Raw genomic sequence first — 19,897 nt, forward strand, 5'->3', positions numbered from 1 at the left:
CTGCCACTGCCGGCCAATAAAGAGGCTGTACTGAAAGAGCCTTAATGTATCCTAGAGCTGGGCAAAATATGGACAAAAATCAATATCCCGGTATTTTTTGCTGCATGTGTTTTTCCACAGCAGGGCATCAACATATCAGGGTGGCTGTTTCTGCTTTCACTTTCCTCCCTGCCGTATTATTAGACTTGTCTTAATTGAAGAAAAGCCACTAATAAAGTTTCGCTAATTTGGTAATAAATATATTTTAATTCCTACAGAGTCTTAAAAATAAATGTCCCCCATTATTTTGTTACGTAAAAACTTTTATTGTGAAGCAGCAAAATAAGGAAATGTTGAGTTTTCAAGCAGGAACTCCACACAACTTCTAATACTGAGGATAGTGAACATAAACAGTAAAATAAAGCAGATATCTAAAGTAAAAACAGGACACAGGAGAGAAGCTAAACTCCAAACCACAGAGATTCAGTTAGAAGCTACAAAAGAACGGAGAGTTGAACACAAGAGACTTTTAAAAACACCTTTCACTCTGGTCTCTTGAAGACAGAGGTGAGGAGAGTCTCACATTACACACGGCTTGTTTGAGGGGGAGAAAAGGGGATAGTCGGGGGTTGGCTGCGGTCGGCGAGACGCCACCACTACCTGCTTGAGTGCGGGCAGCCTGGCTTTTGGATCTAATCAAGAGAAGGAGTAGGTTTGCAGCTCAGTGTGGCACCGTGCGTCTGAACTGATAACAGAAACACAAATCGGAGCAACATGGCTTGACTGGACATGGCTAAAAGTTACGGAGGAAAAGGCTCACAGTATTGTACATGTGCTACTGCGGTACCTTCATCCATCTGCAATATATAGACCGATGTTGCACTGTAGACTAATGAACAGACAGATTAAACAGAGGAGCAGCTCTGTGTCTCTCTGAATGTTGATGGAGAACCTGTGAGTGAGTGAGGGGGGCAGAGCTGTGCGGAGTGTGAGGGAGGAGAGATGCACACTGGTATGCATTATGTGGCACAACTTAGCTAACTATATTGATATAAACTGTATTGTCTAAATCTATGTCTTGCTTGAAAATATATTGATATATTGCAAAAAATCATATCGCCCAGCTGTAGTGTCTCCAATCATAATGCTTAAATCTTAATCCTACTTTCAAAAGTAAAAAGGCTCATTGTCTGTGCTATTTGAATGACACAACGATGACTAAAGATATGACAAATGTGCAAGAAAAAAACGTCTTCTTGCTCTAGCACCAATGACACTACGTTCAATGGAACAGTTGTACACTAGTCATGTATTTCTATTTTAACTGTGTATCCATCTAAAAATGAATCTCTGCTTCCTTGTTTAGATGAAGGTTAAAGGTGGAATTCTTTGTGGAGTGCTTTTTTTACTTGACACTTCCTTCTTTGCCTTTGTTATGATTTGCAGTGTTGGTGAGCTGTATTAGGACCAAACATAGACTGTTTCCTCCTCATAAAAACAACATATCTGTAAGAGTTATACTGTGAAAAAACGTAGATTTTATTTCATACATTAATATACTTACATGATGTATTTTGTATATTGTAGTGTCCAAAATTATGAATATATTTATATGCACAAGCACAACACATGGCAAATATCTGTAAATGAAGGGATCGAGCAGAGTCTCAGTGTTCTACATATATAAGAATCATGTTGATGGGACATTCTGAGCCTTAGTAATGTATTAAAAATACCGACAGTGCAACTTTTTTGCAAATTTGCACCATTAAACCCATACCAAATTACCTATTAGCAGGTCCTATTTTTAGTGTTGCCATGAATGTACAGGCAACTATCACTGATTTACTCTGATACTGAAGAAAATATGTTGATTCTCAGGGAAAGGTCCGGAGTTCTTTTTTCTATGATTTCTAAACAGACTCATGGATGTTTATATGAAGGATCTTCTACAAGTGTGAGTCCCACTGGATCCTAAAATATGCGGATCATGTCTGTGTGTTCAGATTTGATGACTCAGGGAGGGAGAACGGATTTTTATGTATAATGCAGCTCATGCCTCTCGACTTTCCCTCTGAAGATGGATAACTAGACAGTGGTTTATGTAATATACTCTATTCTATTGAAACTACTCTACTGTATTGGACATATAGATGAAACATGGATTACATCAGTGTGGTTTTCATGTCTTTCTGTGATCATGAGTAATTCTAAATGCTCAACTCACCTGCTAATGCAGCAGAATGCCACCAGACGGAAAAGGTCTGCAAAGCTCAGCCCTGATCCCACCAAAGAGAAAGCTGTAAGAGCAGAGAACAACATGATCATGACACAGGAAACTGTCAGAGGAAAATAATTAAAAAAAAAAACTGTGTCTAAATGAACCATGTGACTGAGCAGTTTAGTTCTAAATACCACCAAGCTATGCTTTGCATCGATATTTTTGATTTTCTGGTTCAAAGAAATCCTGTGATGAGGATCAAAAACTGGAACTCCTTAGATATAAAATCATGCTGATTCTGCATGTATCATGTTTTAACTTATTTCACTGGCAAAGGATGGATAAAACATAGCTGAGAAACAAGCACAATAACCACAGCCAAGTTTTAAACCAATACATACAAAGAAATGGATTATATCTTTATAATCCCTAAATTGACTTGACTTCCCCTGGGGATAAAAGAATAAGACTGGTATTATAGGTGTCATATAAATAATCAGAACAAATAGTAATGAGAGTGACTGTGGTGGTAACCACTTTTCCCATGTGGACTCAAACTGTTGCTTAATAGATGTGTAAAAGACATTTTGCTGGAAAACAGATCATGTAATAGTTGGGAGGAGGAAAACTTCTGCATGTGTCTTGCCTGTAATAGACTGTAATGAGAATGTTTATGCTCACAACTTGGGACACAGGTACAACAACTTCCAGTCAAGCCCTCTTACAAAGATCTGAACACGACCAAGATCTGAGTATAGGCAGAGATAACAGGCATTTAGCGTATCCCAGCTGACATTGGGTGAGAGGCAGGCTACAGCCTGGACAGGTCGCCAGACTATCACAGGGCTGACACATAGAGACAGACAACCACACCTATGGACAATTTAGAGTTCCCAATTGACCTATCCCCAATCTGCATGTCTTTGGACTGTGGGAGGAAGCCAGAGTACCCGCAGAAAACCTATGCTGACACAGGGAGAACATGCAAACTCCGCAAAGAAGGGCTCCCACACCCAGGATCGAACGAGGAACCCTCTTGTTGTGAGGTGACGGTGCTAACCACCACACAACCGTGCTGCCTGTGCTATGAATTGAATTCTCAAAATGTATTGCTGTTCCATATCTAAAGTCATCTCTAGCACAAGATGTACAAGGTGTGATGAAATAGTCAGTTCCCAGTCAGAAACAGCTCAAAAATTAACCATGTTATTTAGTAGTTATAAAACCACCAAACAATACTGTGCTTTGAGATTTTTAATGTGGCACATGGCACATTGGCCAATCAGCAGGCCCACATGGATTCTCTCTGCTCGACATTGAACATTCCATTTTAATGGCCTTGTGTCTCACATTTTGTTGAATGACTTCTTAAAAGTATTCATGATTGAATCAAATTTCTGATTCAAAGTTTCTACTATCTTACTGAGTAGTTCTTTTAGTCTGCTTGAGGTAATTTTAGGTTTAAAGTATTGTGTGAGGTTATTTTTGTTCAGTTGTTATCATAAATTAATATTGTCTATCACATTACGGGCAAAAAAATAAAAAATAAAAAACATTCAGCAGAATTCTGCAGATTTTCATTTTGGATCACGGCTGAAAACAATAAAAAAAATCTGCAGATTCCGTTTGGGCCTGCCAATCGGTCATCTTTGCGTCATCTGCACAGAGTATGTCTCAATATCTGGAACACTCACAAAACTCAATACAACTCACAACAACAGTTCTCTGTTAAAGAACACAAGCTCAAACAGGCCACAGCACACTTAAATCAAGTTGCCAACTGAAATGAGTCACATAGAGTGAAACAGAAATTCACGTCAGTAAGGGAAGGTCAAGGTTTTAATATTGCAACATATTGCATGCTTGAGTTAAGTGATGTGGCTTTGTTCGTGTGGTGATACCAAAACAAATGTGAACAAAGCTTGATACAGCAAGCTTGATGGGAGCAAGAGCCCTAAGCTATCAATCTCCTCATCCATGGAACCATCTTCTTGTTTGGGTGTGGGAGGCAGTCAGCTTCTTCACATTTAAGAGAAGGCTCAAGACTTTACTCTTTGATAAAGTTTATAGTCAGGGCTGGCCCTGAACCGTCCCTTAGTTATGCTGCTATAGGCCTAGACTGCCTTGAAACACTGAGCCCCCCTCTCCCCCTCTTCTTCTCCATCTGCACACATTCATGTCTGTTCATAACTTCTCCTTCAGCATCTTCCCTGGAGTCTTTGTGCTTTCTTGTCATGCAGGTTTTTAGTGGGTTGTGGTTGCATGTGCTGCAATGGTCCTGTTTGATGCCCATTTCTACTATTCTTATTAGTAAGATTTCTATTATCATCATTATAGTTGTCATATATGTCGTATTGTTATAGTATCGTTGTTGCTGTGCATATCTCTATCTCTCGCTTTGTTTCTCTCAAGCCCCTGTTACACAGAGATCACACTATGGGGCCATTACGAACTTCCGCCTTTGCATTTTTAGACAGAACCAAACGACTGCTGCATAATTCTGCTCCCATGTGTAATTTTAGACTGCATCCCAGCATTGCGGAATCAAAATAAGTGTGACATGTAACACAACAGCATTGGCCTCGGGTGTGACACGCGCAGCAGCTCTCAATAACAATGGCATAAAATGGTAATAACAATCATTTACCATCCCTCCTACAGCGCAGCTATTCTAGCCCTCTGCTCAGAGGGTAAGGGGATCCTGGAACTTAATGCTTTCCCAATTTGCAGACATTTTCAGCCACTGTTCTTCATCTTTAAGTTCACCGCCAGCTGCTATTGACTATTTAAATCTCTCACGTTGTCAAAACGTCATACCTGTGCCATCCATGATTCCATCCTGCTGGCTGTTGCATTTATACAGATATCGTTTCGGCGCTGTTAGTGCCTCCATTACTTTCTCGGAGGTGAGACAGCACTGTTCCCTCATTCCCGGATCATACCTTACATACACAACGGTGAGGCGGAATAATGGCACGATATTACCTGGACAGGCAGTGAAAAGAAGCTTCTGATACTCACTTTGGGGCTCATCCCTTTCGCTTTACCAAGCAGTTGAGAAGCAAGTCACAGAAACTTAACTTGATTCTTAAGGAGCTGCAGTGTTTATTCATGCACAAACTAACACTGACACATTACATTTACTACAGCTTGACAAATTTACTGATAATTTCTTCTGTGCTCCAATTGCCAACACCTGTCTGCTCTGAGCATATCCACCCTCACTCTCTCTTCCTCTCTTGACTACACATTCACTACGCACTGAGCTATTCCTTAAAGGAGCTACATTACTCGAATAACATGACAACAGCATGCTAATTACTTTCAAGAAAAAAAAAATATTTTTTTACACTAGAAACAACCCGAGCCATAGTTCAATTTGATCCATTCTGAAACCACCTCTTTTTGTCATAGAGTGAGGCTGTTTGGTCTGGACCAGGGTCCGGAAGAGGTTTCACACCCGTAGAATTTGGGTTTAGATGAAACTGAAAAGTCTGAAAGTCTGGACCAAACAAGGTAGATGTGAAAGAGCCCTTAATCTTGTTTGAGGTTATGTGATTATCCACGGATTAACTGCAGTAACTTGGCAAACAAAAAAAAGAAAAACAGGAACTCCTGACTCCTACAATAAGTTATGTTACATTTGTTTAAATAATTGTTCTTATCCAAAAACAGCCACGTATTAGAATTTTCTTTTTTTTTCTCGGTTGGTAGTGAGATAAAAGCATACATGTAAAAACTGTAGTAAGAAATAGATCCAAGCTATTTAAAGATTTATCAGACACCAAAACAATACCTTGCAAGATGATATTGCATTAAAGTGAGTCAACTTTTTGCCAGCCAACTCTGTGTCTTTCTGCTGCAGCCCACTACATCAGCACCTCCCCTGCGCCATGCAATAGGCTTGCGGAAATGGCTGTGTTTTTTTCTCACACTGCTGTTGTTGGAGTGAACATGGCCATGCTGCTTCAAAATCCCAGTTAGATTAGAGCTCTGATCTGATTAACCCTTTACCCATCCAAAACAGGAACAAATGTCCCGCGTATAACTGTAAACTAAGATAAACTGTGTAGAATGAGTCACTTAATTTAGTTTATCATCATGCTGTTGTCTTACCTGTGAATCAAACAAAGACTTTGGTGGTGCAACTGATTGTATTCCTCCATTTGATTTCCAGTGTGACATAATTTACAAACACACTTATTTAATCTTTAGGTTTAAATGGATGAGTAAGTGGGGTTCTGGAGAATCTATCCATGTTAAACAGATTATTCTTAATCCAAAAGAAAGGTTTTGCATTCACGTTTCCTCCTCCCTGTCATTTCACTTAAGGAGACGTTACATGTTGGGAGTGACTATGACTTATACAGAGACTAGCAGGTTTTGCATGACACAACTCTCAGTGAATTGAGCCCTATTTATTGTTGCGTGTCTTCAGTCTACACCTTTTACCACCTGTCAGAGAAAAAAGGGAAAGGGGAATAGAGGCTGCAGTGGGCGGTGATTCACACGCAAGACATACTTTCACTCAGTAAGCATTTGGAAATTCCACTCTGGTGGTGAAGTGTCAGCATACACAGGTAAAAGAACAAGACACTACACATTCACAGCAGTGTGATATTTGCTCAAAGCTTCAGGAAAATCCCTGATTATCAGGTAACTGAAATAGAACCAAACAAAGAAGAAGAACAGGGGATTTAGTGGTATGGGGTGATTGAAGAGGAGGAAGTTGAAAAGTAAAGCCTCCACGTCACCAAACGTCTCACAGACAGAGATACAGTACATCAAAGAGTCTGACAATTACATGAGATATCTCTCTGACTGGAACAAAGCCTCAAGAGGAATACTGTGCAGACAACAGGAGGTCGATCAAATCTAAGGTTGCCAATAATGTTGACCAGAACTATTTATTGGTTATGATGTTTTTGCAAATTTTGAATTTGTATTTCTATTTCTGTGAAATGTGTACCATGATCCACAAATATCTCACTATCCACAAACATGATTATTTTTGTTGTTGTTGTGTGATGTCACATCCACAAAAATACAGAGCAATCTACCAATACACATAACTTGCTTATAAACACCTATTTTAATTTAACATAAAAATGATAAAGGTTTTATAAATGTAAATATTTTCACCACAACAGATATAAAGTCATATTACACATTTGTGGATACAGACTGGGAGGACAGACCAGAATGCAGCAAGATCATGGCCAGCAGCAGTGCTGGGTCTAACCTGTATAAAGGCAGCAACTCAAAAATTTGCTGATCTGACAGGGGAGCGGAGCAGTCCAGGATCAGGATCAGGATCAGACACCCAGCATTAGGGGATGCGCCAGCTGAATTCAAGTTTCTATAGACACTAACTGAAGGTCTGTCTCCGGAGTTGCCATCCACTCTCCTCCCTGTGAAGTATTCTCCTACTGGTGGGGAGTGACACGGAGTGACTGGGGTGCACTAACAAACTAATTCCTGTCTCATTTGTGGCCTGATAAACAGTCCCTATTTTTCAAACTGCATGAGTGGGGTTTCCATGACTTTCCATGTCATTGGCCCTTTTTACATTGCTTGTTCAAGGTGGGAATTTGTGCTGTTATTCTGCCTCGCTGTTCTTTATGAAAGGTACAATTGCGGAATGGGGGGACAGAGTTGTCTTGCCTTCAAGTCACCAGCAGAGGTAGAAACAGTGCTAAATCAGCATCTGTGTAAGAGCAACAACCAGCATGATGCAATCAGGGATGGGATGGGTGTGACATTTTGAAGACATGTTGTGTGTGACCCACTGTCAGGAGATCTAAAGAGCAGCTACAGGCAGTTAGCAGCTAACTCAAAGAAGAAAAACGACAAAGAATGTCCGCAAATTGGAAAACAATGAGCCCTGGGCGCTCCTTACCCTCCATGCAGAGGATGACATCAGCCGCCATATGACAGAGACGGTAAATGATTGTTATTGCAATGGTATGCTATTGCTATTATTTATAAAGCGCTGCTGATGTGTATGTTATTTGTCACATTAGAGGCTGACACTGTTGTGTTACATGCCTGTCACACCTCTTTTGCTTCCAGGATGCCGACATGCTGTATGAAACCAGACACTGGCACAGCATGATGCCGCACTCATTTGGTTCTGTGTAAAAATGCAAAGGTGGCTATACAGGGTTGGCGTAGTTTCATCTAAAGTAGGCAGACTCTTGTTTTAGCCATCTCCCAGTACAGACTGTAGCTCTGCTGACGCAGTTACAAACTGCACCATACATCTGTAGATTTTTTTCTACAGATCTGCTGCGGTATGAAATGGACAAAAAATCGCAAATAAATAGGGGGGAAATGTGAAAAGCCTGTTTCACATGTACTAGTGGTTCCACAAGTGTGTAAATATGACCTCACATGTATTTGTTGTGGTGAAATTTACATTTGTAAAACCTAAAACCTTTTTTATGTGAGATTAAAATACATGTCTACAGATAAATTATGCATATTTTTAAATTGCTCTGTAGATTTGTGGACACTTTACATAACACAAATACAAACAATACATGGTTGTGAGATATTTGTGGATTTTGGGACACATATATATTGATTAACTTCTGTTACAACTATTAAAGTCCAATAAAAACTATAAAAACTTCCATGTGTGTATTCTGTGTTTTTATTGTATGTGGGTCACGATGATTCAGGCCGGTATGATAATTGCAGGTTTCTGAACACCCAAAACATGACTACTCAAGTGCTTTGGCCAAAATCTAGGCTGCATAATTACAGCAGCAGAGTAATTCCAGCTGAGCTACTGAGACAATTTTTTGTTAATACTGACAGTCACAGCAACCCCTGAGGACTGGTCACGCACATATTTTGCCACCTGGTAGGTGTGGTAATCCCCATGATAGCCTCGTCCATTTCATACCACTGTCTAATAGTTTGTGTTGCTGGGGGAGGACTGAGAAACCGGACTGGCAGCTTTATGCATTTCAAAGTAAGAAAAAACAAACATTCCCAGATGCTTACTGTATTGGCTCTCCTTAACAGGGAAGTCTTTGACAGGAACTGCAGAGTCTTTGTTCATGCGAAGAGATATGACTTTCCTCTGCAGGCTGGTTGACTTCCTCACCACGAATGTCTGCAGTCCAGGGGAGGAAACATCCAATCAGACACATACTTACTGTGAGCTCTAAAACTGTTTTGCATTTGCTTCTGATGACACAAATTGTTTTGCATGTTATACTCTTTGAAACAAGTAAAGCTTTGCAGGCAATACCGGTACTTGTTAAAACGTTCTGAAGTTCTTGAAGTGATGTGATTATATTTTAATACGGTGCAGTAAAATAAATCACAACACCTGTGACTGTATGATTTATATAAATGTTTAAGCTGTCTTAATACAGAGAGGCAGTTTTGTGAACATTTTATTTTTAGTTCAGAGGATGGTTGGTAGGGTTAAAACAACTGATAACCTGTACAATTAACCCAAATAGTGAACACAAAAACTGCACAAAGTCTGTGTTAAACCAGTGATTTGGATGAATTCTGAGCAGATTATTTCCTGTGAATATTTCATTAGAGATGAGTTTTCCTGATGATTTTCAGGAACTTTTCATTCAATTCTCTGTCTATACCATGCATTTTCTTTTTATTTTAACAGTCATACATACTTAATAGGCATCTTTTTTTGATTAATTAATGTCTTCTTCTCCCCGACTCTTGGCTTTCGTTCAGGTCTCCACTGTGCCCTTATCAGTTTCATTTATATATATTATATGCAATGTGGCAGGAGATTTCAGGTCGAGAAAAAGAAATGCCAATTAAGATTAACTGTCATGTATAAAAGAAAACAGCTGATTGGAGTTCAGTGTAACATCATTCATGAGCCTTCAAAAACATAGGAAGGCCTGTAAGGCCTAAAAAGGTGCTGAATCTTGACTATAAACACATAGACTTCCTATATTTCTTTTTTAGGTTAAGACTGCAGTTTGTCATCATAAAACACTCACACTTTGGTTGGCTTAAAGCTGAATTATTTGGTAGCAACTACTTTGAAAGCTAGGAAGTTCAACTTTTACACCAAAGTGGAAGCTTTAAGTCAATGGTGTGGATAAAAGGAGTCAAAGTAGCCGATGTTCCCTCACCCCAGTCGGTTGGTTCTGCAGTATTTGTATGGCATCCTGGTGGCTGAGGCCCAGTTGTAGCCACACAGCATGCGTGTGCACCAGTCTGTCCAGAACACTGAGCCTCCGATGGAGGGAGTCGTAGCCTGAATCTCTGGCTCCAGCCAGCCCCGCTCCGATCCCAGCACAAGGGGAGGCCTGCAGGAAAAGACCTCCAACCTCTTCACCCAGTCTGAAAACAAATCACACAAATATAAAATATACAACAATTCCTGTAAAGTACTTTCTTATGTCACCACAGAATGTTGTAACAAACACTTTCACTTTTTTACGAATTCAGTCGAACGCCAGTGTGATTGGAATATCTCAAGTAATAATGAGACTTATTTATGCTTATTCATCATTAGAGCCCACATGTTAAGACACACCACGCCACCACCATAATGACTTACTTCACCAAAAGACATTGCAGCCACAAAGAACACACAGTGAATGACCGAGTAAATACATTATGATAGGTAGAAACTAGAGTCAAGTCGCTACGACAGAGAACCTGAATTCTTGCATGTAACTGTGCCAAAAGAGTTTCAAATAGTTTTTTTCCTGCAGTCTGAGCAGAGAAGGGAGAGAAATTGACGAAAAAAAGCTAATTAAGTGGATGGAGAGATGAGGGTAAGATGGACTTTAAACTCTACAGAGAAGGCTAAAAGTAAGTGACCCTCACCATAGTGAGATGGAATTCAGTAAGTCTGAAGCTCTGCACTGAAACATAAGGAAGGGTGTTTCAAAATAATAGACAATTAAGTATGTTGTACTATCTTTTGCTGTGCGATTATTCATAATACAAAATAATCCACCGTGGATGTTTGCTTGCATGTATTTGATTGGCCAATGCAGCACCTTCATAATGACCTATCATTATGTTGCAACCAAAGTTTAAGTATTTTACTGCTGGAAAGATGTTCTTTTTATAACACTAGGCAGTCTATGCAGTAATACTTTCTCAATAGGTGCTAACCAGAAAAAAATGGAGAAAAATGGCTGTTGCATTTGTTTTTGCTCAAGAGGTAGAAAATCTTCAACTACCAGAATGCACTGTGCTGCACGAGACCAATAAAAGCTTTTGCTGGTAGGTGAGGCAATGCAAGCTTGGCTGTTTTTGGCACAGGAAACAATATGTCGGCCAGCTGGTAACAAACAATCTGGCATAACAGTTCAACAGTAAACTACAATATTGCTTTATTTTGCCAGACTCCTCCTGTGTTGGCACCCTCGCTGCCCCAACAGACTGACACCAAATGAATGAGAGGGCTGCATTTTTTTTAGCAGGGCTCTGTTGGTCTGAGTGTGGCCCATCACAGCTCATCAGAGTTTGCCATTTGCTCAATATTTTCAGCTACTTTTGTTTTGTTGTGTTTTCATGTCTCCAGCTTGCATACGAAAATGTAAACTGCCCTGATTACACTCTCCAACATCAAACATATGTTAAAATGATAATAATCAGGACAACAAGCAGTGACTGGATCAGAGGAGAAACAGCAGCACACTGTATGATCTTATCTCTTGTCAACACCAACTGACCCACGCTGAAATAGACTCGGTCCAACTTAAAACCAATTGTGCCTAAATCATATTTATATTAAGCTCAATGACTGTGACGATCCGACCTCAATCACACTTTCACAAACGTTGGATTATTGCACTGCTACAGTGACAATCTCCCTTTTCATCCCATTGCATTGCTGCCAAAGCAAGTTGTTCCCTGTGAGAGTTTTTTTAATGCACATTTAAAATGTGACCAGCGGGATCATATATGTGTGTAATCTCTTATCTGAATGCCTCTTGTTGACATGATGTTGAAAGATGTGTTCAGCTAGAATGTGGTGTATATTTTAGAAGCAGATGAAAAGATACAAGTGAAATCAAACAACTGTGGAGAGTTGATGCATATGGAAGTAAAGACGTGTCTGCTCAAGTTAATAATGTTTCAGCTCGAGGGACAAATAACACAGCTGTATGACTCCACTGCAAGAACGGACAGATGAAGGGAAAAAAGAGATTCTCAAGTTCTTGGTAAATTTTGAAATTGGTCTGAGTCACAGCTAGGTCTCACGCTCACACACACCCTTACACACACACACACACACACACACAAAGTTGAATTATGAATGAATATGAATCTGAATGTACATGATATACAGTAGCTGCCCTGCACTGCAGTAACCTGTAGAACCATGGACTGTAAGTAAAGATGGACGACGTGTCTTCACTTCCTCCCACTGTTAAAAAGAGAAATCAAAATATCGGTGGCACAGTTGCTGCCGTGTTGCACTGGTGAGGTATCTTGGAGACAGAGTCTGCAGCGGTGATCTCCACGATATCCAGTTCCTGCCTGTACCCCATCCGACCAATCGTGAGCAGCACCACTGATCCAGAGTACAACAATTGGCACACACAGCCGTAAATCCTGATGTCAATCCCCCTTTTTATAGCATCAAATAACTAATTAAAACCAAACTTATCAGAAAAAAAGAATACTTAAACAAACATCAGCGTGTAAGAACCACCTAAAATGACAGAAACCATCTTTGGGAAAAATGTATTCCTGCACTTTGATATTTTAGTTTTGCCCAAGTCCCAGGGGGCAGGGTTTATGACCTATACTGTCACCAGCCACCAGGGGGAGATCGAGATGCTCTGCTTCACTTTTGGGGAGTCGTGATGTCATCCAACTTTATAAACAGTCTATGGTGTAAGTGTACACAAAGTAGCAGGCTAGTGTGCAGGAATGTTTATATGTTGCTTAGCAACAGTCCAGCTGTGAAACTTGAATGTGTCTGCTAAGCTAATTAATGATTAAACAAAATCTGTTGTTGCTCATTACTGCTAACTAATAAATGGTTCTTGAAGAAGAACCTTTGTGTAAAATGTGATATATGTGATACTGTGTAAATCTTACATCATTAGATCGTTGTTACTGATGCATTTTTTTGTGAGTAGCATTTTATTAGTGAAGTAAGTTGGGGCTGAGCTAATCTTTAAGTACTTTATACACTGTTGGTTAGTTATTCTTTTGACAATACATCATAGTTTAGAAGCTCATTATATTTTTGTATGTAAAATCTTCATTTGTCAAGAAACTCTTTACTATAGCTAATGGACTAATAATCCACTGATTATAATAATCACAATTCTTTCCACCCCACAGCAAGTACTGACTTGACACACACACACACACACACACACACACACACACACACACACAAAGACACAAAGAGAGACTTTTAAATGTGTGGGCAGCACTAATATGTTTCGAGTGCAGCAAAAAAAACATCAGACAGTGTATGACTAATTCAGTGACTTTAAAGATAATTCAAAAGCAGATGAACTAACTGGAACTGATCACAGTGACTTCATACTGCTAGCCCCTGTCACACTTCCTTCAACATGTAACAGGTACTTTCTGGATTACACAGAAAAGATATCTGAGAAAATAATTACCAGAACTGCAAACCAAACATTCCAGTTCCTGGGCATGTTGTGAAACCTTTTTGAGATTATTTACACACACTCTGACTTTTCTTTATATAGCTGATGTCTTTTCATCAGAGGATTATCTGGGATCTAGATTTTCTACAGGTTGAAGATGTTGTCCAGGTTCACAGACTTATGGTCCGCACACGCACTACATAACAGTTCCCGGACAGCTTATCAGTTTGTCATGCTATCCTCTGATTCTTGACATAGCTTGGTGACAGCTTTGTGTCAGTATGTTGTCTTCAAATTTCACATAACACAACATTAAATGTCTTTTAAGAGTGCCCTCTACTGGTATCTACGGGAAACTGTGCTACATTAAATTTAATGGCAATACTGGCTGGCACATGAAAAGAAAGGTATCAATGAACACACAGACACACACACAGTCAAAACCAGAAAACTATCTTATGTGCAGACACACGATGAGCTCACCCATCAAGTGTATCTGTCTCATGGCCTCCTTCTGCAGGCTTCGTCTTTTTCCCCATCTCCTTCTTTAATGTGCCGATCTCCCAGGCAAATGAGTCGATCAGCTACAAAGAGACACACACAACAATACATTTGTTTAGTTAAAAATAAAACAGGTCAGAGATCAGCTTAGAAAGAAAGAATACGTATTTCTGTGGAGGTCGTTTCAGGCTTTTCTACTGAATTTCTTATTAACTGGTTCTCATTGATGAACATTTTGTGTGTGTGTGTGTGTGTGTGTGTGTGTGTGTGTGTGTGTGTGGCTGTTTGCAAGACAGTCTACCCCCGCCTGACCACTTCCCACTGATCAGAGTTACTACAGGAAACAATTGGTACAAGCCTGTGTGTGAATGATCCTTCATGTATGGGTCACATAACATTGTTATAAACACTATTATTTCACAGAAAAAAAACCTTAAATTTGTAAAACCATTTACACAATTCATATTCGTAAATCACATCATACAATCATTAATGAACCTGTAAATTAAGTTCATGAAGTTTGATTTGGTTGCTATTATTAAATAACAAGATTCAATTATTATCTGTTCAATCTTTCTTAATTCATTGTATTGATGAGCCTCTTTGCCTGTGGCCCATCAGAGTCTAGGCTTGTCACAGTGTTTGTGTCACAGTCCTGGGAGTGTGAGCACAGTGCGACCAAAAGGAGTTGTGACATTCTGATGCCGTCACCACAGTGTGTGCAGCCTGACCAGTTCACCAGCCCTGAATGTGATTCCTTTTGCAACCTTTTTTGCACAGTTTTTCTGGGTTGAAGGCTTTCAGTTAAGAAACATTATGTCTGCTCCCAATTTAACTCACAAGCTACTCCCACTGAAGCGGAGACCATAATCAGCTTTTCGGTTCAGGTCTAGTGAGATCATTCTGTTCAGTTATAAAAAAAAAAAACTGTAGTTGGTTATTTGCTGTTATATTTGTTGCAGCTGTCACTGCATCCACAGCATGATACATGGAAGAGATAATCTGTGAAAAAACATTATCTTCATGTGTAAAATTAGAAAGTTTGTGACCCAGTCTCCATGTTGAAAACAGTCGAGCTGAAGACTGAGCGCTGCCCACTGGCCGGAGCAAACACTCTCATGATACAGCTAAACAGTACACTCTAATATAATTCTGAAAACATTTGAGGTCAAAAAGAGGCAACGCAGTGACAGAATCTTGATTCACATTTGATCAGTGCTGCCTAGTTTGACAATTTGACCACAGTTCACAAGCAATCGTTGACATGATTGACAGCTGTTTAAGAGACTCCTCGGATCTTATTGGTTGTTTTCCATGAGCCGCGGTAGATTCTAGCAAATGCCATTGGAAGCACAGGGAGTGAGAAGAGGAATGTGATTTTTTTTACAGACTATCTGTCTCATGTGCTTCTATGCAGACAGTCATCAAATATGACAAAGGTAACAAAATAAGCCTACCAGTCCCTCGAAACATGTTATATCTTTTTTATTTAATGCATAAGCAAACTAGTCTTGGGTGGCATCATGGTAAAATGGTATACTGAGCTATTAAAAAAATTCCAAAAGTAAGATTTTAAATACCGTCAAAACAGTTTATTAGCCACATAATTTTATTCAACACATCAGGTCCTCCAGCAAGAGGGGTGCCTATTCATGTATTCATTTTTCTATGGGCCATAAGTATTTAAACCCAGCAGGACTTATCTCCATCATAGACTATATATCAAGAAGGATGCATGTCTCTACTTACCCCCCACTATACAGAAGTGAAGCTAAAGTATAACAGGTATGTCGGCTGCCATTTTGCTCTGGTGGCATCATTTGGAGCCAGAGTCTGCTCAGCAGCAATCAAGTATCAAGTTTCAAGCAGCACAACTGATTGCAAGCCCACCGGATGGCTCACACAGTTGTAAAATCCCCATTTTATAGCATTAAAAAACAAAGCTACTAGAAAAACAAACACTTGAACATACAGCAGCATGATAAGAACTACCTAAAATGACAGAAACCATCCTTTGGAAAAATCTATTTGATGCATACTTTTTAGTTTTAGGTTTGGCCCATGTCCCATCTGCTAACATGGGGGGCCAGGCTTTATGACCTGTACTGCAACCAGCCATGGATGATGGAGATGTTTTGGCTTCACTTTTGGGGAGCTGTCATGTTGTCCAAAGCCTAACACAAACTAAGCCATGAAAAAAATAAAGTGTAAAAACAACAAATTGTGGTTTTACTGTGGGTGGGGAGTTATATTGGACAAGCTATATTTTGTCCAAGAGCAGTGACTTCCTGAGTCTTGTCTTCACCAAAGACTCAATCTCTTCTTCTAACTCTAGCCAAAATGCAAATTATACTTTTAATTTCAAATCTATTACATACAGCTAGAATAATTTTATTATCATCATTAGTTCTTATTATATATTCATACATGCAATATTTGGCCTCTCTTTGAAATTAGGCTTCATCACTGCTCCTTGAACTGTGTGTTCTCTTCATTGTTTCATTGATGTTTTAAAATCTCGATGTTTTAGTCTCTCCAAATCTTTGTTTGATAGTATTAGACCTGTCTTATTTATTAATTTCTTGGTTTTTAATCACTCTTGGGTTCTTAGGGTCCCATTTTTGTTCAATTCTTATTTAGTCAGATAGTTTGTGTTATTAGTTTAATGTCTGTAACTCACAGTTATTGCTGATTTTCTTGGCCACAAAAAACATAGATTTTTAATTTCGGCAAGACTTTCCTTAAACAAACAAAAAAACAGATATGTGAATTTCTGTAGTATGAGTAGTTCTTAATTTTTTAAATCTGCTGCCGAAAGGCAAACTTGAGCACTACTTTCCAGCAGAGGTCTCCATTTCTAACCACACATCTACTGTGCGTTGTATGAAACCTGTTGATGACCTCCTAACCCCTCTGTTAGTTCCATTAAAGCCATGCTGAATCGGTGCATTTACTACTCCTGAGGCTCTGAGCAAGCTTCTCTAAAAACTACTCACAAGGCTGCACGTTTGACCCTGACTCAACCCCTTTAAGTCAAACAGCTACCTAGTGTCAATGCACTGACAAGAAAATGTGAGCTCACACACTCTCATACAGGGATGAGCCTTAACAGTTGGATAAACAACAGGCACAGAAAGCCAAAAAACAGCATGAGATAACAGCCTTGACCACTATGACACCCTGGTCTGATCAACATCTCCATCTAGAAAAGTTTCATTTTGAAAATGTTAAGTTGTTGTACTTCTCCTTTTTGTTTTTTTCTTTTCCTTTAGATGATTTTAGGGCTGAATAATAATGCCATATTTTAAGGCTATATCGCGATGCATGACATATATCTTGGAATTTTGAAATTTCCTCTAAACCACTGTACACTACTAAAATACTATACTACCAAATAAACTACTGTTAAGTAGTAGTACTGTTAGGCTACTTTAAAGTTAAATTAAGTACTGTTAGTGTATAATAGATCGAATAAAGTACTGTTATAGTGAAATAAATCAAAGCACAACCACTGGTGCTTTTATTCTGGAGCACACGGATCGTCGCGGGCCACAAGTGTTTTTTGTTTTGTTTTTTGCTGTAAACTCGAAGCTCCCTGTCACACTGGTGCTCCATATTTGCAGAATGCAACTAAATGGTCCCAATCTCAAGCCCTGCAGATACAAAAACACACTCCTCATCTGCTCACACACTTTCGCCCAGGACAGTGGCTGAGTGGTCTGGATGGGCGGGGAAGTGTGTATGTGACGTACCACGTTTGCCTTTTTTATTTTCTTCTTCTTTTCTTGAGTCCTGCATTAACTCTCCCAATTAAAGCTGCTAAGCTTTCTATATATTTCAGTATGGTTATTGCAGTTCATGGAGTTCATGGATTCATGGATTTTGGAGAATGTGGTCATTGAATGCATTTTAGGTAAGAGCAATGAAAATAGGATTTAAAGTTTGGTCCACATAGACTTCTGTTTCACTGACTGTGTGAGGAGTTTTGACAGTGTGACTTCAGTTTTAACCAGTGCACGTTTGCACTGTTTGTAAAAGCTTTAAACTGGTGAAACACAGGGTGGTTTTCATTGTGACATGCCACAGAAGTTAGCAATGACTCCAGTTTTTCAGCAAAAATGCACCCAGAACACAGACATGTCATTTTTTTGTCAGCAGACCAGTCAAATATTACTGGGAGTAATGAAGCAAGCTCAATGAGTTGAACGAGAAAGAACAAGAGAGTTAACAAGTTCAGACAGCTTTTGTTCTATAGAAATACTAAATACTGGAATTTAGATGACCCTGCTTCTTGTCAGTGTGACACTGCCGTCATTTGTTTCGCTTCCCAATTATCTGTCTAGTTGGGCAATGCTTCCATTGGGTAACATCACATCAGCGGCTCGAGCAGAGCAAGGAAACAATTAGCTCAGCTGTTTCAAAGGAAATCGTAAATGCTGACTCATTTAATTTGCCAAAGGCACATTTGAAGATCGAAACCTAAAATACTAAAAACGACAGGATTGCTTTCTAAAATAAGTCCCTGACATGATTTGTTTCCTTTAGACATATGGTGTCCACTTCAGAGAGTGTGTTGGATTTTAAGGATTGGCGTTTCATTTTATAGGAACTTTATTCTAAATTCAAAGAGCTTTATTGGCCTAACCACTCAGATGCAGTACAAACTTCATTGTGTTATTAATATGCTGGGAAATATTTGAAATACTAATTGAAAAACTACAAAAACATGAGTGTTTGAGATGAATGCCTGCAAGCAACAGGCTAAACAAAACATGATTGCAAGGTAGAGGGTTAAAAAAAACACACACAACACACACAAACATTTACTTATGTAGATATTGTGAGTATATAAGAGCAAGAGTTGGTGGTGAAATCATGCTAAGTTTTACATGGAAACTGGAGCTAGAAACCTATAGCTAGCTATATTTGGCAAGTAGACCGCAGCTAACAAAAAATGGTATACAGTGTGGCACTGCTGAAAATTCCACAAGGTTAAGTGCCCACAGCATGCAATAAAACCACCTTTAACTAACAAAGTCATCCTTCAGGCATCATGAGGAAAGTATGTGTGCTTGGCATTGGGACTGGCCAGATGCCAAATATTGCAGAAAAAAACATTAAGAAAGAAGCTGGAAAATGCTGTCTCTACATCCATGACTGGTATGGCTGTAATAATATGTATGGTTAAATTTGTGGATATTCTAGTGCCTTACATTGTACTATAAATACAATTTGGTATAGAAGAGTCAAAACTGCCTTGCCACCATGTTTCCAACCACCTATTTTGCTGTGGGGAGTTACGTTGACTTGCTGTCTGTGTGACCTTTCTCTATAATTTGCAAAAACTATTGGATAGCTACACTGAAATTCAACTTTTGTACATGGTGTTAGCTTAAATTGGCACATCTATTTTATGTTCTACAGTATATTAACTTCTCATGAGACACACAAGCCTGTATTTGTACTGATCGCTCCATTTTATCTCTTGACTGGTCTGTATTGGTAGATTCCTGAACTTACTGACTCTTCTATTATTAGCTCTTTTTCTGGCCCCCCTTTATTTTACCTTTTCCCTCAGGCTCGCTTGCTGTGAGGTGTG

At 39.3% G+C, this 19,897-nt stretch overlaps 1 protein-coding gene across 1 annotated transcript in view; it reads right to left on the reverse strand.

Moving 5' to 3' along the window:
- The window catches only part of LOC117248433 (ras and Rab interactor 2-like), a 62,785-nt gene that overhangs the window by 25,721 nt on the left and 17,167 nt on the right, over positions 1 to 19,897 (reverse strand). The window contains exons 3-6 of the mRNA XM_033613511.2: positions 14,281 to 14,381; positions 10,330 to 10,540; positions 9,212 to 9,323; positions 2,207 to 2,279 (exon numbers count right to left, since the gene is read on the reverse strand). Coding sequence (XP_033469402.2) covers positions 2,207 to 2,279; positions 9,212 to 9,323; positions 10,330 to 10,540; positions 14,281 to 14,381 — 497 coding nt within the window. The remainder of the gene's footprint in view (positions 1 to 2,206; positions 2,280 to 9,211; positions 9,324 to 10,329; positions 10,541 to 14,280; positions 14,382 to 19,897) is intronic.

Source organism: Epinephelus lanceolatus, chromosome 17 (assembly GCF_041903045.1).
Source record: "Epinephelus lanceolatus isolate andai-2023 chromosome 17, ASM4190304v1, whole genome shotgun sequence".
Lineage (NCBI taxonomy): Eukaryota > Metazoa > Chordata > Actinopteri > Perciformes > Serranidae > Epinephelus > Epinephelus lanceolatus.